Genomic DNA, 23,326 nt, shown 5'->3' on the forward strand with positions numbered 1-23,326 from the left:
CTGCCAATATTGATCATACGGCCATGCTTCTTACAGCTCTCTGCAAGAGTTTGGCGTTGCACTTTCATCCTCCTGATGTCGTTCTAGTGTTCGTTTATTCTTTCCGGGAAACACTTGCTCTCGCCTATGTAGCTGGCGGGACACCTCGAAAATGACGCCTTGTAGACTACACCTTGTTGTTGCTTCTTAGCGGGTTGGTCTCTTGGCTTCCGTAGCAAATGAACCAGCGTCGAAGCAAGTTTTGTAAATTACCATAGCCCCCGCTTTCCCGAGTAACCTTATTCATTGATGCCCAGTACATATGGGATGACGACGCACTGCGGTTCTATCTATCTATCTATCTATCTATCTATCTATCTATCTATCTATCTATCTATCTATCTATCTATCTATCTATCTATCTATCTATGGATCTATCTATCTGTCTATCTATCTATCTATCTATCTATCTATCTATCTATCTATCTATCTATCTATCTATCTATCTATCTATCTGCCCACCCACGTCATAAATGTCTGTCGCGTCTGTGATCAAACCATTTTCTCTAGGCAAATGTGGCCCATACATGTGTACCCCGGTCCGCGGTAGCTGGGCATGCGCCACAGGTCTGTTTATACCTACCTGAGAACGGTAAGAACGGACATTACTAATTAAAATGCCAAAGTGTAAAGGCAAATTTACGATTGCGGTGTTCACCAGACCAATGCGAAAATAATTATCAGGGTGACAGCAGAAGTGGAAGCCAACTATTCTGCGGGGCGATCTAGTAGTCTGCTACACAGGCATGCCAGGTCTCAAAACTCTTTTTAAAAAAAAGAACATATCTAGGCGTAATATTCGCAAAACGTCAATTGTGCTTGCAGTGGTGGCTATCTAATTTTATGAACATTACATATATACATCTATGATACTGGTGTCACGTAAGCTTAACGTCAATTGTATACCTAAACACCCCCCCCCCCCACTGAGGCTAGTCTACGTAGTGCTACTGAGGGCTACAATCTTCGCAAGCACAATCACTACGTACTAGCTTAGCACTTCTGATGTTTGTAATACCCATGTTACCGTTGGCATCGTTACGCAACTGTAAGGAACTCATTAAGTAAAATACAGCTGTGCAACTTTACAACTTATGTGTCAGCGTAGAGCATTTGTACATATCTCGCGCGTCATTTGGTAACCTTTCGGTCAATAAAGAAATGTGCCACCTTCTCTCCACATACTTCACATATTATCGATTGCCATGGTGCGTCTGCCATTTCCTGCTTTAGCACGTCAGCGATAATGCACATCAGCAGTGGTGGTGATGGCGCACAACTGCGACACCAAAATTTAAGGGTTTGATTTTATAACATATTCAGCTTTTAAAATCAACATACTGATAAGACACCATCCGGGCGGGCATCATTAATAATAATCACTATAGAACTCAGCGTATACGTGATCTATCGATAACTTAATTGTTGAATCTGTACGTCAGCCGTGGCGGCTGAATTTCAATAAGGCGGAAGGCAAGGGGCCCATGTGCTTAAATTTAGGTGCACAATAAATTGCCCTAGGAGGTGCTAGACGTCCCTTAGTTATTTTTGTAAGATGAAACAGATAAATAGCTTGCGGACGCAGCACAATCACCTGAGAAACAGAAATCCCGCTATTAGTCTTGCTACCGCTTCTTCACGGATAAACAAAGTGAACTGTTATCTTCCAGTTGCTGCTGAAAATCGCCACTGATCGGAAAAATAGGCTAGAAGTCAAGCATTACTGCTTACAGAAAGTATGCTAAATGACAGAAGTTTACAAGGGGAGTGGGTCTATTTTAGATGCTCGCTCGGTGCACTAGGTTTATAGATTACCGAAAATCTATAGGTGCATTATTGAAAGAGCGAAGCGCCGATAATCGGTAGAGAAGCGTAAAGTACTGTTTTATTTTACAACGCAGCTGTGAGGTGGCAGTTCCTGCGGAGTGTAGTGGAGGCTGGAAAACGATGATAGTGAGAGAGTACGAGAAGGTAATAGTGGCAGTGGCGAGATGACACGTTCCACGGCGGCCACCTGTGTTGCCGCACTAGTTCGTGCCGTAGTGTGCCATCGCGCGGTATCCGATGACGTCATCGCAAAGGTAAGTGAGGAGGCCATATGTGGAATAAAAACGCTGCATGGGACGGAGGTCTGCCTATAGGAATCCTAAGCCATTTTCGGTGGCGCTGCAATTTTCGATAGGCACCGCCACATCTCGGAGAAAAATGGAAATTGGGGATGTACGTCACGCGTTTTGCCTTCTTTCTGCCGCGCAATACCGCTCACTTCCATGCACGTGCTGGGCTATCGCGCTTCAATTGGAGCGCCGCGCGTCGCTTGAAAAGGTCTCCTAGCTGGACAGGCAAGTCCAAAAGCAAACATAACCGAATGAAAAACGTTTTAATCCCGTTTACGTTGTGGAGCACACGACAACGACGCCCGGCTTAAGGTGAAATGCATTTCCGAAATCCACGAAATTACCGTGTACGATTGGTCCAGGTAAGCTTCCTTGCGTCATACGTTAGATATACCCAACAGCCTACATACAGTGCGAAATGAAGCCACGCACGTGATTGATGTTGTGTGTTGTCGACAATGAAAAGCATTATTGTTATTTCAATGTTCAAGCCGGTCAGTAGCAGACGCGTACTGTTCTGAATGAACTTTTGAGGTGTGCGAAAAGGAAACAAACATGACACGAACATAGCAGAAAAGACACAGAGTAACAGAAAAATGCTAAAGAGCCTGACAAGATTACAGTCATGACCTCGGCGCCGCTGGAGCATCACCCGCTAACTTAGTGGCGTGGCAGCTAGCTGAGCTTTAAGCGTTCGAATCAAGTTGAACTGCGTCCCTCGTTCTTTTCCTTTCTTTTTTCGATTCTCACGTCGTACTTGCACTCCCGTTTTATGATAATATTGAGTGTACAGGTCCATAAGGCCTGTGGCGTGAAGGTGACTCAACGTGAGAAGTGACGAATTTCAGCACGGTATGATATCGGGTGTTCGACGAGCACAAGCAATTAGCGCAAACGTAAACGCACACTGGAAGCACTCTGTAAAGCGTAAGATGCATACACGCGAAGCGCGTGAAAAAAAAACGCACACGTATGTCACACCAGTCCCGTTAATTAGGGAGGCGATCGCCGGGCTAATTCCGAAGGCTGAAGTATTGGCCCCCCGAACCGCACCACGAAAGCGTGGACAATTTAGAAGTGGTCCTTTTTGGCGCGCCAGCAGACGCCGGCCGTGGCCCAAAGAACAAGTCCGAGCCGAGAGTTGATAAACAAAACAAATATTATATTCTCAAAATGGCAGATCGAAAACAACACACAAGAATGCACACTCCACAATAGTTACATACAATACGTCACCAATCAAACAACGTACTACACAGTACAATCAGCCACACTCAAAACAACGGATACAGACAACGATACGCACTACAATGCAGTCGCATGCATTGAACCACCAAGACACTTAAAGACTAAAGAGATAGAAAACCTATTCAGTCCAAAGTCCTTGGAACAAAAGTCTGAATGATACTCTTCCGAGAATCACTCACTCAAAGTCCAGCGTTGTTGTCCTTCCGCGCCCTCGAAGTTTCTCTTCCAGGAACCCTCGCCGAAGTTTCTCTTCCAGGAAACCTCCCGTCTTCAATAGGCCACTCTCCAAGCTTCAAACTTCTTCGCCCGAACACGTCGGCTTCACACACGCAGCTGTTGCCACGCGTCCTCGCTCGATAGCGGTAGACTCACGCTCTTGCCTGTAGCTCGAGCCTTCACCCCTCAGGTGGAAATCCTCTTCATCTCCTGCTTCGTCCCAACGGACAAACCTTCGCCGACTACACGGCGGGATCCTTTCGCACTCTGGCGCAACTTCCGTCTTCTCCTGCTCTCTCGTCTCGGCCGCTCGATTAAATACCTTCCGCGCCACATTCTAGAAAGTTCTTGTCATTTCGTCGGCGCGATACGCAGCGAAGGCTGGGGAGAGGCGCGAGACTGTACGGGGGCCATCCCCGACAGATGAGTCAACCCGGCATACACGCCCATTTCCTTCTGGAACGTTCCAGTGCTTGCCCGGCCGCCGCTGTGGGGTGAGGAGGTTCATCGGCGAAGCCACGCTTCCGAGAGGAGAGGCGTCGCGCGCCCGGGGAGTCTTGGATGCTTGTTTTCTCTTTTCTTTTTTTTTTCGTTGACCTCGCCGCGTCTCTCTGGGCGCGTTATCGCAAGCATTTGGCGGCGCGCCCGTTTTTAGCGCTCGTTCTGTGACACTGCCCCCCACTTTAAGAATATTATCTCATAATATTCAAAACCACACAAACGAGCGCGAACAGTCACCACACACTCTGAAAGACTGTAACACAAACCGTCGCTCATGACACTTCACATTCGCAATAGATCGCTCCATACAATCTTACATTGTAGTTCAATTACACAACACATGAAATATAACCACAGGCACATGACTACAACACTTCATCACACATTTCAAGCAATACAAATGCATAAAGTTCTCTCATTACCACAATTATACAACACTATACATCACATCACAGCACAGACACTTCGACACTTGTGACACAGGATAACACAACATTAACACAACATATGGCACTCAGCCCTGCCAAACATATTCTGATTCGACCTCAGCACCTATCCTGTGTATTTCGAGCTGCGCATGCGTCCTTTCTTGTGGTGCTCACTCGATTTCTTCTTGTTTTTCCTTGTTCTTTTTCGGCGAGCCTTCCCAAACGACGGGGTCTGAGGCGGCGTCTCAGCCATCGTTGTCACTTCTGACACTGTTAACGGGTGATAACGCTCAACCGATCCTTTCACCCGCTTGTTCACGTCCCGACATTTGGCCTGGCTGGCCAACTCCGTCTTCTTTGCACTGTCGGTCGGTTGAGGTCGTGCTGACGTAAGTCCAGTTGCCCGGCCCGTGAACTCGTTCAACACGATCATCTCATCATTCATAGTCCCTTGCACCGCGGCTTCACCTTGGGCTCGAGTGATATCCGTCACGGGATGCTCCTCCACTGTATCTCGCGGCCGCTGGGTTGGCGAGGGCTCTATCTTCGGGTCTTCCCCCAAACGTTCTGGATCATTCGGCCCTCGCGCCCCGTCGATGTTTCCGATGACAAGGTCATACAGGGGGGTCGTCATGCATAAAGCAGTAACCTTCCCGCTGAAGTACGGGGTTTCAACCTCAATCTCTGCTTCGGGAAGCATCCGAACTGTACGGTCAATTAAGCAAACCGGTTTCGTTTTTCCGGTCAACTCATTTTCCCGTACCGAATTTCTCCGCACGATAACCGTGGAGCTACCGGTATCTCTTAGAACTGTAATCTTCTTCCCCGCAACCTTTCCAGGCAGCGTTGGCATTCCCTTCGTAACACCGGTTGGCCGTTTTGACATTACAGCTCCCACAACAGGAATTTTCTCCCCATTCTTCAACTCTACGAATCCATCGGTGACGGCATTATTATCAGATTTCGGTGCCACTTGCACACAGGATACCTGGTGAGTTTGACTCACTCCGTTCCGACAAGCGTCTGCTTTGTGCCCAGTCTGACCACACTTGAAACATTTTACTGCCGTAGGGCTCGTAAAGATCGTTTGACAGTTTTTCGCGCGATGACCTACTCGGTTGCACAGAAAACATCGCGAAATGCTCTCTGGTGCACGCTTCTTTTCTTCGGGAGCCAATTTCTTCGAATCATCGGGACAATCCTTCTTGACCTTGGCCAAATTAGTTCCACCTTGCGCTTCCAAGAATTGATCAGCCAATTCAAGCATTCCTTCAAGTGACTCAGCCTTCCTCTCTTTCAAATAAAGCGACAGGCTTGAGTGGCAACTAGTAAGAAATTGTTCTCTAATTAGGAGCTCTTTAAGTTCATCGTACTCCTGCGCTGTCCCTGAAAGTTCAATCCATCTGTCGAAATAATGGCAAAGTCGGGCGGCATACTGCGTAGCCGTCTCACCATCAGCTGGCTTTCCTGTCCGAAATCTGTCCCGGAATCCTTCTACAGTAAATCTAAATCGCTTCAGCAAAGCAGCTTTCACCTTTGCATAGTTGGCTGCATCGGTCGGCGTCAGCCTACCGTACACACTGAGCGCTTCACCACTTAAGCAAGTACTCAAAGCAGTTGCCCATTGATGTTCCGGCCAATTCTGGCTCTTTGCAATCGTCTCAAATCTGTGAAGGTACGCGTCAAGGTCGTCCTTCCTCTCATCAAACGCTACGAGCAGCTTGCTTGGGTTCAAGCGGAAGCCATGATCTTCCCGTTCGCTGCTTTCAACTCTAGGTTGGACGGGAGTTTCACTTCGCTGTTGCAAACGGAGCCGCTCGACTTCCATCTCGTGCTGCCGCTGCCGTTCCCTTTCAGCCATCTCCGCTTCTCTTTCTTCCTTCAGCTGTCGCTCCCTCGCTTCTCTTTCTTCTCTCGCCCGTTCGGCTGCCAACTTCTCTCTCTCCAGCTCCAACTTCAATTGTTGCTCTCTTTCTTCCTTCGCCCTCTCAGCTGCCAACCTCTCTCGTTCCAACTCAGCTGTTTTTTCTTCCTTGGCTCTCTCAGCTGCCAACCTCTCTCGTTCCAACTCAGCTTCTTTTTCCACTTTGGCTCTTTCGACCGCCAGCCTTTCTTTTTCCAGCTCAGCTGCCTTTTCTTCTTTGGCCCTCTCTTTTTCTTCTTTTTCCTTCTGGGTGACCCACTTCCGTAGTTCGGCGCCAGAAAGACCCATCTTCTCGCCAAGAGTGACTAACTTTTCGAGATCCATTTTGTCTCGCAACTCGCAAATAAAACCTTGCCGCGTGCAAAAAGTATCTGCCTAAATCAGTCTATCGGAACACTCCCCTGCACTCGTTAACGAGAACACTGAACAACACACAAAATCGTTCCGATAGCACTATCAACAACTCGAGGCTCTTTCTCACTACTTTGGACACACTGTGCACCAAAAGGTCCTGTGTCGCGGACGCCAGATTAATTGTCACACCAGTCCCGTTAATTAGGGAGGCGATCGCCGGGCTAATTCTGAAGGCTGAAGTATTGGCCCCCCGAACCGCACCACGAAAGCGTGGACAATTTAGAAGTGGTCCTTTTTGGCGCGCCAGCAGACGCCGGCCGTGGCCCAAAGAACAAGTCCGAGCCGAGAGTTGATAAACAAAACAAATATTATATTCTCAAAATGGCAGATCGAAAACAACACACAAGAATGCACACTCCACAATAGTTACATACAATACGTCACCAATCAAACAACGTACTACACAGTACAATCAGCCACACTCAAAACAACGGATACAGACAACGATACGCACTACAATGCAGTCGCATGCATTGAACCACCAAGACACTTAAAGACTAAAGAGATAGAAAACCTATTCAGTCCAAAGTCCTTGGAACAAAAGTCTGAATGATACTCTTCCGAGAATCACTCACTCAAAGTCCAGCGTTGTTGTCGTTCCGCGCCCTCGAAGTTTCTCTTCCAGGAACCCTCGCCGAAGTTTCTCTTCCAGGAAACCTCCCGTCTTCAATAGGCCACTCTCCAAGCTTCAAACTTCTTCGCCCGAACACGTCGGCTTCACACACGCAGCTGTTGCCACGCGTCCTCGCTCGATAGCGGTAGACTCACGCTCTTGCCTGTAGCTCGAGCCTTCACCCCTATGGTGGAAATCCTCTTCATCTCCTGCTTCGTCCCAACGGACAAACCTTCGCCGACTACACGGCGGGATCCCTTCGCACTCTGGCGCAACTTCCGTCTTCTCCTGCTCTCTCATCTCGGCCGCTCGATTAAATACCTTCCGCGCCACATTCTAGAAAGTTCTTGTCATTTCGTCGGCGCGATACGCAGCGAAGGCTGGGGAGAGGCGCGAGACTGTACGGGGGCCGTCCCCGACAGATGAGTCAACCCGGCATACACGCCCATTTCCTTCTGGAACGTTCCAGTGCTTGCCCGGCCGCCGCTGTGGGGTGAGGAGGTTCATTGGCGATGCCACGCTTCCGAGAGGAGAGGCGTCGCGCGCCCGGGGAGTCTTGGATGCTTGTTTTCTCTTTTCTTTTTTTTTCGTTGACCTCGCCGCGTCTCTCTGGGCGCGTTATCGCAAGCATTTGGCGGCGCGCCCGTTTTAAGCGCTCGTTCTGTGACAACGTATTAGGGGGCGATTCGCTTCAACGGCTCGAATAGAAACCACCCTAATGATGCGAGAGAAATAATCAAACCAGCAAGGCAATCTGAAAGTTGGCCGAAAATGCACAGACGTTCGTTCCGGCGCGATGACGCAGCCTTCCCTACGCGTGACTTGCAGGCGGCAAACCTTTTAAAATGTGCGCAGTTCATTTGAAAGCAACCAACAACACAACGCTAACCAGGGCATGACTTATGTGATTGTCAACATCTAACAACGACACCTACGTCTCACAAACACAAGGAATGAAGACACAAAGTTGTTCCAAATACAAATTTAACAGGACTTTCACAAAGCGATCTATCATTACTGCAGTCTTTTCATGAACACGCCGTGTTACATACTGATTCGGCCAGTCGAAACAAATCATTTCAAGCAAATTGGGCCAATCAGAACAGAAGGCGAGACAGAGTCAGAACCTACGTTATTTTTTGTACTGTTTCCATCCACGCTTCCTTTTTTTCTTTCCCATACTACTTGTCCGGCAACCGATAGTTTTACAGGTGGGTCGCGTGTTATTGTATGCGCTCTCGTGATAAAGAACAATACTTTGGACCTCGCTGACACTTCCATGTTGTCGTTCTACCATCACGGCAAAGTAACGTAAAACAGCGAGCCTCTAGTTACACGTTCCCCGCACCGACTCTACAACGCGTGCCGCACGCGTTCCCGCTGCGGTGAAACACACTGAATCACCTGCACCCTCTGCAGCGCATATCCCCAATTTGTAGAAGGTTGCCGCCAGGGCCGCAGCGCAGCGTTTTTATCAATCCGCCAACTGGAGCTTTCAGTCCTTATGGCGGCTGTTGTGGAAAGCGCGCACGCGCTGCCTTCCCCGGCTTCCCGGTTTGCAACGCAGTCGTGCCTCAACTTATCGCATAATCAAAACACTTACATTGATGCAGTTTGAATTTGAATTAAGGATTACTGCAATTTTTTCACCAGCACCACAAATGAAGATCATGGGCTCTTGGAGGGTTGAATGACGTCCTTTCGGAGAATTTATTCCACTTGTTCTTTCATTACTAAAACGCGTTATGGCGCTGAGACGCGGGAGTTGCTTCAGCTGATAGGTCAGCTTATTCAACCCTATTGATGCTAAGCTCCGCTAACAGCCTTTTGTTGGATCTTCGACGACAGCAAGCACAGGACCACGTTTATAGGGGACACATCACGGAGGCAGTTGCCCTGTAATGAACTTTGTCAGATGGTACTATGTAAACGGCTACTGTATCGCCTAACTTCTCTCAGTAGACCCTGAGCTTTTTTCTTTTTCGCAAAGCCGGTAATTGCCACTTTGTTTCACTTCATCCAGGCTGAGTAGACACGAGGCTGGGAACGGCCTCGGCAGGGTTCCCTCGGAAGGCCGATCTATGCCACATCACTTAAACTATGTGAAGGGTAACGTGTGCCACAAAAATAATTCATTTTGTAGAATATACTTGCGTTACAAAAGAATTCGGACAAAGCTTTTAGCACTGATGTCAGTGTAAGGTACGTGAAAATTCAAGAATACTGACTGTAAACTTGTTCAACGAAGCCGGGTTCCAATCGACGCCCAGGACTTCCTACATAGGGCTTTAAGTAGTTCAATGTGTTGATGGCATCACTTCGAGTACTGGAGCTAATCCAGCTTCCAGACCTGATGGCATTCTTGAAGGCATTGACGATTTGGGACACCATGATTTTCGCTTGGTCTACTGCCGCCAGAGGAACCTCTTGAAAAAGAATAATATTGAGGTACTTGTAAATAAAACTGCATGAGGCCTAATAATAAAAATGTTGATAGCAAAATGCAGCCTTCAAGCAATAAGACAGCTCATTTCTAGCGTAATCGAACCCTAGCGCTCTTATGCAATGTTGTGTTCAGACAATGTAACATGGCTGTCGTGCCAGCCGATAGCTGGTTCACCAATGGCTAAGACATTCACTTCTTCAGAGTAAGAATCTATTCTATTTCAAAAATGTCATTGCGAGGTACTACAGAACAACAGCTGCTAAGGGCACTTCTATGGGACACGGTGCCTTCAGATCACAACATGCAGTTATTTAATGTAATAGTTGCAGGTAACACTAGAAATACAAGAAAAAACTTGCTTGTGACATGTCAAACTTACAAAAGGACTATCTAAAAACTGAATGAACTCAGTTTATTTATTTGTTATAGTAGTATCTAGGAACTGAACTAAATTTTTGACAAAATGCTTGCCCAAATGACCCATGTTTTTCCAAGCATAATTAATGGTTCGTCTGACATTGAGCGCATACGGTTTGTGTGTTCAACCAGTCAACGCGAGAGTTACGCCGAGATGCTGTAACTTTTCCCGAAGCGGTATTGCGTTTAGCGTGCGCGCTTCATCTCTGTTTGGTTTCCTGTTAAATTTGCAAATCGCCAGCCACGCAGTCTATCTGTCGTGATCTTCCACTGCGCACTAACGTAGAAAACATATCACCCCTGTGTTACCTCTCTCCTTAAATAGTCTCGATAAATTTTTGGACTCGCTGTCTCTCCAACTTCATTTTTCCAACAGCAACATACCAAAGCCACTTAGAAAAAATTAGCATGCTGTCCAGGGATTGTAAGGATGATCCTTGACGCCACTTGGAAAAACTTCGTCAGGATTCAGATATAAAGTAAAATTGACAGGATAACGGCGTATTTATACTTAAACGCCAACTCTGGCGGTTTTTCGAGATCAATTAGTCCTCATGAAATTCGCAGCGTACGTTTCTTTTGCCAATCTCCGTCATTTGAGCCAAGTTACAGGTTCTAAAGATGCGCTGATTGTTTGCAAATGAGTTTTCAAGAGTGCCTCAAACGCCCACCCAGCTTGCAAGAATTTTTGTCAACACTCTCTGCATGCCGTGATGTCTGCCATGTCAGCGAAAGTGGTGGAACCGACGGCATAACTATTTCGGCCGCTATATACAGCGCTTATTCTGCTGGCCACAAGGCGACGGTGGTGGTGTTTGGGCCGGAAAAGCTTCCTTTCTTCCTCTGTGGTGTTCTGCCTGCGCTTCACGGGTCTGGCTTTCACAGTTTTCATACTACGCGCCACCAGGACCAGTTTACGAACTCAAGTTCTAAGCACACAGTACTTCATACGTAGACAGTGCGCTTGGTTGGGTTTTTATTTCGGCATTGTGCCTTTTTAGTTATTAAAAATTATTTTCGAAATTCTGGAACATTCCAGCAGTTGGGCTAGGGACAAGAGTGTCTCAGAAACATATAAACACTATTACCTTGATATGGTCGAAAAATCACCGGAGTTGGCCTTCAAGCTGTTCGCCTACAACAAACGACAGACGCCTAATGTAGGTAGGAATACTTATGCAGAACAATATACAGTTTTATTAGGCAGAATAGGAGGGGGATTGTTTTGGCGCCTTCTTGAACTATTGTGCTATATCCCACGCAAAACTACATTAGCCATATTGCCTATTTCAGATTTGGCAACAATACTTAGAAGCGCTACACTAGCCCCGCCGCGGTGGTCTAGTTGCTAAGGTAATCGGCTGCTGAACGGCATGTCACGGGTTCACATCCCAGCTGCAGCGGCTGCATTTCTGATGGAGGCGGAAATGTTGTAGGCCCGTGTGCTCAGATGTGGGTGCACGTTAAAGAACCCCGGGTGGCCGAAATTTCCGGAGCCCTCCACTACGGCGTCTCTCATAATGTGGTGGTTGGGGGACGTTAAAATCCACAAATAAAACAATCATTCAGTCAATCAAGCAATCAATCAAGCCCTGAACTATGGCATTATTTGAGTGAACACTGAATACTGAGCAAACAATTTGTTTGCACGTTAACACTATAAATTACGCATGAAGTCATCAACATATACCGAAAATAAGCATAATAAAAACACAGAAAATTACTCTCTGTATTCTGAGGGAACTAGAAGGAAACCTTGCACGTGCAGTACACTTTAAAAATAGACGTTTTTTTTAACACACTGTTACCAAGCTTCATTGTACAAGGTTCCAAAACATTTTGCATTCAATTGAAGAAAACAGAAAGCCAAGATCTGAAAGGTATAATAATATACCCTTTTCGTAAAAGGGCGCACAAGCGCCCATTACGCGAACTGCTCCTTGCCGCTATGTATTGCGTGCCGGAGCAGACGACACCAGTAGCGTTTCGTGCAGACGCAGAAGCAGCTCAGCGTTTGGGGTACACGTAAGAAGGCGGGACTTTCTCGCGCGCTCAGAAACGTGAAGCCACAACGCGTAAATTAAAAAGAAATTACGAATATCATACTGGTTGAGCTGCGTTCTGTCTGTAATAGTTCTATGAAAAAGGTAACAGAGGAGTTCTTATATTTCGCGTTGAAAATACGGGGGCTACAGTGGAACTAATTTCACGGGTAGGAGGATGCACGTACGAAGCGCGCGTACACACCGCCTGCCCTATACATGCCGGCTTCTATCCCAGAACCTTTTGAAAATTCGAAACTGACGAAAGGCTCACCGTCAGGTGGCGTATTTATGAAAACGGTCTATTGCTGTATTACTACTCATTCGAGTAAACTTGCATGTAAACCCAATGGGTACTTTCAAAACGTGTTTCCTAAGTCAGTAACACGTTTCATCCCTATCATCATTATTTTTTTCTTGCCCAAGCATGACATTTATGATATAAAAACTAAGAACTGAATCTCTATCTCCCTTTGACAACCTCTCTAAGATGATTTTGAAGCGATAGGCGGAGTATGCTGGAATGTTCCTTGTTACTATTTATACCAATTTTTCACTCTTTGAAAAGCGTACCGCAAATATGGAGGGTTGCCAAAGTTGTGCTCGCACAAAGGAATGGGGATCCGGCTTTAAAATAAAGGCTAGACAAGTTTATGCTGGCCTTGTTGAACGTGAGGCCACTGTAAAGCCACGCCATGGACGCTATCCACTATGAACTGCTGCAGAGAACCAGGTTGATATGCATGCTTGAGACGTGGAACAGCCGCTTGCAGACAGATACAAAATAAAAATTTTGGCATAACTTTCGAACACTAGCACTACGTACGCGCCGATCAGCGCCACTGTGTCTGCAACCATGAGCCACTAGTCCAAGCTAAAGCCGCTTTTTTTATACCTTCTGGAAGGCTACATTTGAACCTTCACACCTATCTTAAGGTAACGTAAAGCGCACAACACAACGGTCGTACCTGATTTGAAGAAGGGGCTCATGATCGCCAGATTCATGACTCTCATGATGTGTTTGTAGCAAACTTCTATAGCCGGCCGGCCCTGAAGAAACATATAAGGCTCGGTGAGTAGCACCAGCTGCCTGTAGATGCTCCAGGCGACCAGGTATTGAAGCCCTTCTTCGCCGACGAACTCACTCTGGAAGAGATTCACGAGGATTTTGGTAGCTTGTGGCCAGTGCAGAATATAATCGTGACCGGTGTACGTGCCGTTGGTGTACTTCGAGATATAGGTGGCCCATTGATCTAGTACGGGTGGAAACGCAGCAGTGGGTAAAAATGGGATTAAGGCTGAATACAGAGCGTTCATTTGAAATTAGGTATATTTTCATAAAAATGTTACGCAATAAGGATTCTGGATTTATCGCATACTAACTTCAAGTCGAGAAAAAAATGCTTCACCGCATCTCAAATGGCAGTGAAGCCAATAACTACAATACCTCGATAATAATTAACGCGATTGCGATAAACAACTTGTTTCACAAATATCTGGTGTTGGCTTCGTTTTGAGCGAGAAAACTTGATACAATTTAATAGAACAATAGAAATCTTCTCTTTAAGCGATTATTGCACAGGCCATTTTGCATTACAAGCAGGCATTTCACCCCGAAGTCACACCAATTAAAGTTTACACTGGAACATATGCAATGCTAAGGAAATCAGACCACCAGCGTACCAACCACCAGTGGCGTTTCACAAACATTGCGCGTGCATAGCGTCTTTTTCCAAAGAAGTTTCGAGACCTGGCTTGACTGTGTTGTACAATACCCGACTGCCTCACAGAATGCTAGGCAACGATTCCTGTAGTGACCCGGACATTTAAGCTTTGCATTAGGTAGGCCAACACTGCCGATGTCAGTATTTCTTGGCGCTCTCGCATTTGTTTTTCTTAGCAACCCTAAAGACCAATGTCTGTTCTCACTGTTCCAGAATAGATATACGCTAATCACCTGGGGCACATATCCGCAAATCGAGACCCGTGGAAAGAGGGTATGTGCCGCATGGTCTGTAGGAAAGGGTTAGATGACGATGGCGATGACATTCTGATGAATATATATATATATATGTACCACCAGCGCGTAAAGTAGCGTTGCGCATTCAAAAACATGCATGCACAAGCACCATATTAGCGAAAATGTTTATTATAGTGCTAATGTTATATCTGTGCTTTCTGTAGCGCTCTTATATATGTACTCAGCCGCACATATCTACCGCTATATTTATTTACTTAGCATTACTTACGAACCCCATAACAAAAAAAGGGTAAGGACGCCTACATCATAATGCAATACATAATAAACTGCATTTATGCTTGCATTGGAAATGTCCGCAGAGAAAAGAACAATCGCAAATTACCATACAACAAAGTTCTTAGGAAAAAAGGCTGTGGATAGAAATCAACAAATCTATAAATACAAGAAGACAAAAAAGGTACGCAGCATAACAATGAGTTTGCGTAAGGGTAACACCATACACATCAAGCTAATTGTATTATTGCATCATCATATCTTATTTCATTGATACACAAGACAAATGTATACTGCTATAGCTTAGCAACTAATGATAATCCGTTCTTCGATCCCAGGAAAATAAGCCGACAAAGGCTACCAATGCTATTCGCGCCAGTGCACCATAGCTTGCCCTTTGTTTCCCCGAAACCAACGCATGTTCTCTAAGGAGGGTGTCGACGATACATCGTACCAATAGCTACGCTTTGACGATGTGTCGTCGCCAAAGCGTAGTGTATGTGAACATCCATACGAACGACGAAGCATATATGAACATCCTAGAAGAAATCTATCAACGGCTACCACCGTGCTTCATAAAGAAAGCGACAGAATACTAATCAAAGAGGATGTAAGGGGGATACAATCTTCCCAATTCTATTTACCGCATGCTTGCAGGAAGTATTCAGAGGTCTAGAATGGGAACAGCTAGGTATAAGAGTTAATGGAGAGTACCTTAGTAACCTGCGCTTCACCGATGACAGTGCATTGCTGAGTAACACAGGGGGCGAACTGCAACTCATGATTACGGAGTTAGACGAGGAGACTAGAAAGGTGGGTCTTAAAATTAATCTGCAGAAAACGAAAGTAATGTACAACAACCTCGGAAGAGAGCAGCGCTTCGGAATAGGTAGATAGTGCACTTGAAGTTGTAAAAGACTATGTCTACTTAGGACAGGTAATAACCACGGAGCCGAACCACGAGATCGAAGTAACTAGAAGAATAAGAATGGCGTGGAGCACATTTGACAGGAACTCTCAAATCAGGACAGGTAGATTGCCAGTATCCTTCGAGAGAAACGTATATAACAGCTGCCCCTTGCCGGTACTTAGCTACGGAGCTACGGAGCTAAATACCGGCAAAGACACGGAGCAGAGACGTGGAGACTTACAAAGAGGGTTCAGCCTAAATTGAGGATGTCGCAGCGAGCAATGGAAAGGAAATTGGTAGGTGTAAGCTTAATAGACAAGAAGACAGCAGAGTGGATCAGGGAACAAACCGGGGTTAAGGATATCATAGTTGAAATCAAGAAGAGGAAATGGAGATGGGCCGGGCATGAAGCGCGTAGACAGGATAACCGCTGGTCATTAAGGGCAACTAACTGGATTCCCAGAGAAGTCAAGCGGGTTAGGGGGAGAGAGAAGGTTAGGTGGGCAGATGAGATTAAGAAGTTTCTGGGTGTAAAGTGGCAGCAGCAAACACAGGACCAAGTTGACTGGTGGAACATCGGATAGGCCTTTGTCCTGCAGTGGACGTAGTCAGCCTAATAATGATGATGATGATGATGATACTGATGATGATGATGATGATGATGAAAAGTCGACATGACTGAAAAAATTGCGACATACGCGCATATGCGCAATCTGAACAAGGACGTCAAGCGCAGAAAGACAAGCACGAAAGTAAAGAGAAAGAAAGAAAAGAAAGCATCTAGAATGTGCTGATACGCAGCCGTTTCTTCCCATTACATCGTCTCTCACGATTCGTAGAACGGGTCCAGAATTTTTTCGCTCAGGAGAAAAAGTAATTCCCAATATGTTTTATTAGGTGACACATTCATGGAATCAGTCGAGGCAAAATTTTACAACACAGTTTCACTTGTTGATATAACGAGAAATTCTTACCTCACTTACCTACCTGACGTGACATATGGAGCTGTGTGTTGACCGAGATCGGAAATGTGAATGTCCACCGCGCGTTCAGCTTTGGAGAGTATGGGATCTGCAATCTGTTCAACTACATAAAGGATAGAATGAATGAAGATACATATATAAATATAAATATATATTGCACACAGCTCCATTTTCTTTACAGGCATATTGCCATCACGCTTAAAACAATTAACAGGGCACTCTTCTAGTTAGCATCATCATTTCCAATCTAGCTCGCCTCAACAATTCTCTGGGAACCCTTATTTGCATTTCTGTACCCGACCGCGCAATCCTAAAAGGTCTCCCTAAAAACCTTTTCAAGTAGTCACCATAGTGTATCGCCTCACGAATCAATCGCTGCAAATTTTTTTACGGTGCGTCAAGAGCCGAGTTAAAGAGGTGTGCCCTACTCTTCAAACGTTTTTAATGCAAAACATTTGATACACGTATCACGTCTTGTGCCGCCAGCTCGCGTCTCGTGCCAACTGTACCCCTCCTCCCCTCTCTCTCGCCTCTTAAGGCCGACGCAGGCAGCGTCTTCCAGTAAAAACTGGCTCCTCGCACTGCACAACTGTTCCCTGACCGCCCTGTATATGCAGGCCACGGAGGAAGAAGTAAAATATACCCTATAGAAAAGAATCTGGCGCTAGCGTCTACGCGGCCTCCTTCAGTGAAGCTTGTACCCTCAATGAGAACTACAGTAAATACAGGCTCGGGATCTGCTTCGGATGAATCACGTTTTTGAGACTTGCGATGCTTGTTTGCCGAGTGCAAAACGAAGCAATATGAAGTTATATTTATATGAAGCTTGCTTCATTCTTTTGTACGTAAGTGTTATTGCAAATCATTTTTGTGGTTGTGCGGTAGAAGTGAAACCTGCACATATATAACTGATTTCATTGATTGATATGTTGGGTTTAACGTCCCAAACCCACCATATGATTATGAGAGAGCCGTAGTAGAGGGATTCGGAAATTTCGACCACCTGGCGTTCTTAAACGTGCACCCTAATCTGAGCACACGGGACTACAACATTTGTGCCTCCATCGGAAATGCAGCCGCCGCAGCCGGGATTTAATCCCGTGACCTGCAGGTCAGCAGCCGATTACCTTAGCCACTAGACCACCGCGGCGGGGCTGCACATATACAACTACCAGGGTATATATTGCACCATCAGGGCGTTCCAGATTTAGCGTAAAGATATGATTTTTTTACAACATCGGAAAACAAACATTCTTGTTCTGCCCTCGAAAGCACGCATTATATATTAATGGAAATAACGGTTTTAAGAGTTCAGGAGAGCTCGTCCACAGTAATCCTCTCGTTGCCTGTCACGAGATAACATCTCATTACAGAGAAGAGTCATGTACATTTCCCTTTCCTTCTTATAAGCCCCATAGATCACAAGCAAGCACGCTCCGCATGCTCCAGGCGGGGTCTTACCCTCCAGGGGCTTTCTGAGCATGCTTCGACCGGAAGTTAATCCACTTTGTCCAGATTGTGCTGATAATTGTTCTCTAAGTCACATGTTCCGCCACTGCCCTGCGTTACAGGACCTTAACCGAAAAGTGGACTGGACGACGGCAATCGCAAACCCCAGACAAGATGTCCAGCTTCGGGCTGTCCAGAGGGCCTGTGAACGCGCTGATTGATATGTGCGGTTTAACGTCCCAAAACCAGCATATTATTATGAGTGGAGGGCTCCGGGAATTTTCAACACCCGGGGTTCTTTAACCTGCACCCAAATCTGCGCAGACGGGCCTACGGCATTTTCGCCTTCATCGAAAATGCAGCCGCCGAATCCGGGCGTGAATGCACTGAGACGCATGGCTTCTTTGTTCCGACATGGGACTCGGCGACGGCTGGGTGGAAACCTATTTAATTGGCCCATTTCCTGGCCTCTCGGGACAAAAATAAAATTTTTGTCTGTCTGTCTGTAAGTGAGAAACACTTGACGTTCCGTCTGCTGCCAGTGGTCTGCCACCAAGCACCTCTCGTTTTGTTGTGGAGTCGAGTTAGAGGAGCGTGGCGGTGCTTTTACTTTCCTTTGCTGTCGTTATGCAGTTGATTTAAACAAGTTTCGCCAAGACGCACTTACAAAAAAAAGTCAACTAGATGTAATATTCTCCACTGGCGTGTGACGCTACATTTATGCGCAGCGGTAAGTGGACGACATTTCGCTTAAACTGTCAAATATGACTCGTAAAGCTTTGAATCTGCAGTAAATCTCAGACCTAGTGGTCGTCAGCCTCTTGTAAGATGATGATGATGATGATGATGATGATTATCACGATGATGATGTTGTTGTTGATGATGATGATGGTGACGATGATGATGATCCTCTTGCATTGACGGCACTCGCCCACAGAGGGGGATCACCCGAGCACCAGACGGCAGGATCTTTGGGTTAGTTGGTTTTTTTATTTCAAAGCATCCAATCGAGTTTTAGTACGACACAACACAAATTGTAAATGTTGCAGGAAAATGTTACACGAGCTAGCGGTCAGACAGTCAGTCTCTTTGAACACCAAAAGCACTGTTTCAGTGCTTTGTACCGCACCCCACAACCCACGCTGCAGAAGAACGAAACTGAAACTGTGGAAAAGGAGGCGTAGTTAGTTCAATAGCTAGCGCGATCCAATCTGAAGCGTGTACATTCTATAATTTTCTTGGGGGTACTAGGACACCTCGATCCGTGCGCCGCCGGAGGAGCGGGCATCGAGGCACTCTATGGGGTACAAGATCGAATCGCCAGATTCCGCTCTAAGTATTATCGTATGAAACTCTGTTTAGAAATATTTCTTTCTCCGTAACATAGGCACTAGATTGCGCGTTTAAATTCAGTCAAGGGTGCCTTTACTGAGCTTTCGTTTCACTTGATACTCTGCTTGAGTCGAGTAGATGTGATTGAAGCAACAGTAGAGAGAATAAAACATTTTTGGTTATAAATAAATCACTATGGTGGTAGTGGTCAGAGCTGGACAGGGTCGTCTCCCACTTGACTATTGTAGGATTCATAAGTGGCCGACATACTGGGAATGTTTTGGCACTCCCGGACTATACGAAATAAAGTGACCGTCCTAGAACAGATTTTACACTGCGGATTGTACATAAAAAAGTCTATGTTCGACAATACCTAGTAATTTGGGAAATGATAACTGTAACCGTTTCCGCATGACGTGCAATGCCTTATATAATTTAGGGTCAGGTGGAGGTAGAGTTCGTCTACTCAGGCTGATGTGTTGCAGGATGTCAGTACAGAAAATGAGGGGCTGGGGTTCGTCCCGATGAGGAAGACGTTGTGTTGTGGATGAAGCAGCGGAGGCCCGGTGTGAGAGACCGCATTGAGGTATGTGCCAGTTAATTGCCTCCAACTCTTGTGTGCCCTGGTACCCATAGCAGTTGTAACGACTGACCTTCTTGACGACGGGCCACAGCCTGTTGCAGAATTGAATGTGCTAACCGGCCGACTTGACCTCTGTCGAAATTGCGATACGCCGCCTAAGAATCCGTGTGGACGTACGTGGCTTTTGGGTTACGCATGGCTAAGGCTATACCGGCCTCTTTCATGGATGTGATATCTATCTTGGTAGCTGAGATGCTGTCCACGACCCGTCCTCTGTTAACCATGGCTGTCGTGGCATGGTTGTGCAGGGGTTCGGCGGCATCCACAAAGACAGCGTCTTCACAATTCGACCATTCGTCACATATTGTGGCTCTGGCCTCTCCTCTGTTTTTTGTGATAAACGGAATGCATATTGCGTGGCCAAGGCTGAAAATGCACACCTTCTTTTTATTCTTGTGGTCGTGATAGTTGACCGGCAACCTGGATTGGCGGATTTATGCCGAGATCGTCTAGCGTGGCGCGACCTGCCTTGGCATGTGTGAGCCAAATCATTTGGTTTGTGCGATGACCTTTGAAAAGCTCTGACGCTGTATTATATATGCTCATCACAAGAAATCTGTCATTTATGGCCGATGGGGGTAGATTGAGGGCTTTTCGATATGAAAGTCGTAGTAGTTGGTCTAATTTGAGCTCATCTTTCTTCATGATGTGCAGGTATGGAAAGGCACGGAAAGGTAGGTACGGAAATCCACAGGTGACGCGAGTGATCATAAAGGCTTGTAAAAGACGCAATATGTCCACGCTTCCTTCATGCCTCTGTGTCGAATGGCGATTCTCTGCAACACCCGACATCACTCGTTGAAGGCAACACTTGACCTTCATTCAATAAATGATAATAAAGGTGAAATAACAGTTACGCTTTCCCAAAACATACCCAATTACGCAACATTCACGCTATGCCCCGAACAGTCTGCGACGCATTTTCTCGACTTTCCTTCGTGGAAAGACACGGGCAGCTTTTTCTCTCTCTTCTCTTTTCTCGAATATTGTGCTAAGCAGGGGCCCCATTCTCGATGGTTACATCTAGTGGATCATTCGCTTCAGCTCTATTTGGCTGTAACTCGGCTAAAAGCGAATCTCCTGTTTCCGGTTCGTCTTCCACAATGTCATTTTTACGGCACTCGGCTTTCACAACTTTCGACACAAACGAGAAAGACGCAATGAGTCTTTATTTCACGAATAAAGGCAATCACAAGGGACGACATGGCACAGAGTGCCTTTTTTCAACAAAATAATGGGAGGACACACACTTAGCACGGCGCACTGAACTACCAATACGTCTTGAGATAATTTTTTGTGTATCGAGTATTTGTGCACGAAGCTCATTGACGGCCCACGGTGTCACCCTGTGAAAAGAAGCGCATATGATCCCAACAACCCACAACTGACTTCTGTCGGCCGTCAGACAGACGGCGCTAGGAGCGCCGAAACGAGCCAGAACGGGCCTCCATCATGAACGAGGAAGTGTGTTCGTGCAGAGAACGCTTCCTTTTTTTAGACTATTATCAGCTTCAACTCTGAACGAAACGAAAAAAAAAAAGGATCCTTTCGAATATTGCAGGGAACTTCAGGAATGGTTAAATTGTTCTGTGCCGACCGATACACAGCGGTCAAAGTGCGCCATCAGTCTCTGCAATAGGTGACCAGTAAAAGAGCGAGGGATTGTGGGATCCACCGTCTCCTATCGGCTTACGGTTCGAGAAAATTACACGATCGCGAACCGCTTCGCCGCAAGCCTCAGATTATTCGGGATTCACGCGCGCGGCCACCCGTTTATCTTTGTCCTGATAAACCATGGTCGGTTGTTGTGGCGCTGGCTGCTCCTACTCCAGAGTGAAAGGCAAACGCAGGTATCATTCCGGTGGATGGAAGAAAAAAAATTGAGGTGGGCCATGGCTGGGAAGAGAGACACAGCGACAGGTAGCCTTTTAGTACGGAACGTTGAAGCTAGAGTGTGCGAAAACAATTTTATCACAGGTACGTGTGTATTCCACGCTGAAAAAAGCTTACGCATGAATTTGGTACGAATATTAAATTCAGAAATAAATTGTCGCTCAGGTGCGCCTAGCGAAAATATTAATGGTACGCGTGGGCGAAATGTACAGCGGTGAGCACTGTTAGGGTGAAGACGCGAGTGCGTGGCCGACGGCACTGTCAGCGCCCCGTCACGGTCATCACTGGAAACGTTGCGCATGCGCATCACGACCTCCGCAAAATGATTGTTCCACCGCGTGCATGACGTCATGAATGCACTTGTTCGTCGTCTGCTAGCCGCATTATTGTTTTCTAAGTCCATGCATCTTGCATTTTAAGATTTCTTTAAACATCTGTGCTTGAACAGAACAAGACAAAAAAAAAACTTGTATATCAATGGGGGCGTGTATATTCGTTCCCTTCAAAATTGTTGTGCATGCAACGCCGTATATAAAACAACCAAACATCTTTTGCAGCCGTTCCTTCTGTCGCCAGATCATATTATGGCTAGGGTTCCTGATGATGAACGGTGCTCAATTGTCGATCTTTCCCTGAAAGGTTATTCACAGCGGTATATTGGCGCCTTAGTTAGTATGCCCCTGAAGACTGTGAACAGGATAATTCAAGCCTACAAGTATGAAGGTCGCATTCAGGATGCACCCCGCGTGCCCCGCCCTAAAGCTACCACAGACGATGATGACGCCCTCATACTTGCAGCTGCTGTTTGTGACCCTTGCTCGCCAGCCCCAGCAATACGCGAGGACTTGGATTTGGACGTTTCGGACACCACTGTTCGACGTCGCCGGCGTACTGCGGGCCTTCGCGGTCGCGTCACAGCGCAGAAGCCACTACTAACGGTGGCACACAAGGACGCACGACGGCAGTTCGCTGAGTTGCACGAAGCTTGGACATCAGAAGAGTGGGGTCGCGTCATCTTTTCGGATGAGTCGATGTTTTCGACGCGACAAGACCAAAGATTGCGTGTTTGGAGACTACCAGGCACACGGTGAGGCAAACTTCTTGCTTTGAAAAGCAATTATTTTAGTTAACGTCAAAATGCCACGCAGGAACGACCCAGACAACGTGCAAGGTGTTTCTGCCAGTGGAAGATCGAGTGTGAGCGTGCTGTTTCAAGATATGGTTTAGGGCCCCTGCAACGTATACGTGGACACTTATCGTCGGAACAATACTGCAACGATTTGAACAATGTGCTGTTGCCATATGCGAGCTGTTTATTCCCAGAAGGTGATCACCTGTTCCAACAGGACCGGTGACCGTTACACACGGCGCGGGCTGTCAAGGAGTTTTAGGCGGAGCAGCACATGCAGCTACTGGAATGGCTACGGAAAGGAGCAGACCTGAATGTGATAGAAAAC

The 23,326-nt window shown here is 46.5% G+C and overlaps 1 protein-coding gene across 1 annotated transcript in view; it reads right to left on the reverse strand.

The window, feature by feature from the left end:
• Positions 1-23,326, reverse strand: part of LOC142771437 (neprilysin-1-like) — a 59,640-nt gene that overhangs the window by 21,297 nt on the left and 15,017 nt on the right. Inside the window, exons 4-6 of the mRNA XM_075872914.1 lie at positions 16,557-16,655; positions 13,374-13,658; positions 9,729-9,926 (exon numbers count right to left, since the gene is read on the reverse strand). Of these exons, the coding sequence (XP_075729029.1) occupies positions 9,729-9,926; positions 13,374-13,658; positions 16,557-16,655 (582 nt within the window). The remainder of the gene's footprint in view (positions 1-9,728; positions 9,927-13,373; positions 13,659-16,556; positions 16,656-23,326) is intronic.

This window comes from Rhipicephalus microplus, chromosome 9 (genome assembly GCF_043290135.1).
Source record: "Rhipicephalus microplus isolate Deutch F79 chromosome 9, USDA_Rmic, whole genome shotgun sequence".
NCBI classification, from domain to species: Eukaryota; Metazoa; Arthropoda; class Arachnida; order Ixodida; family Ixodidae; genus Rhipicephalus; species Rhipicephalus microplus.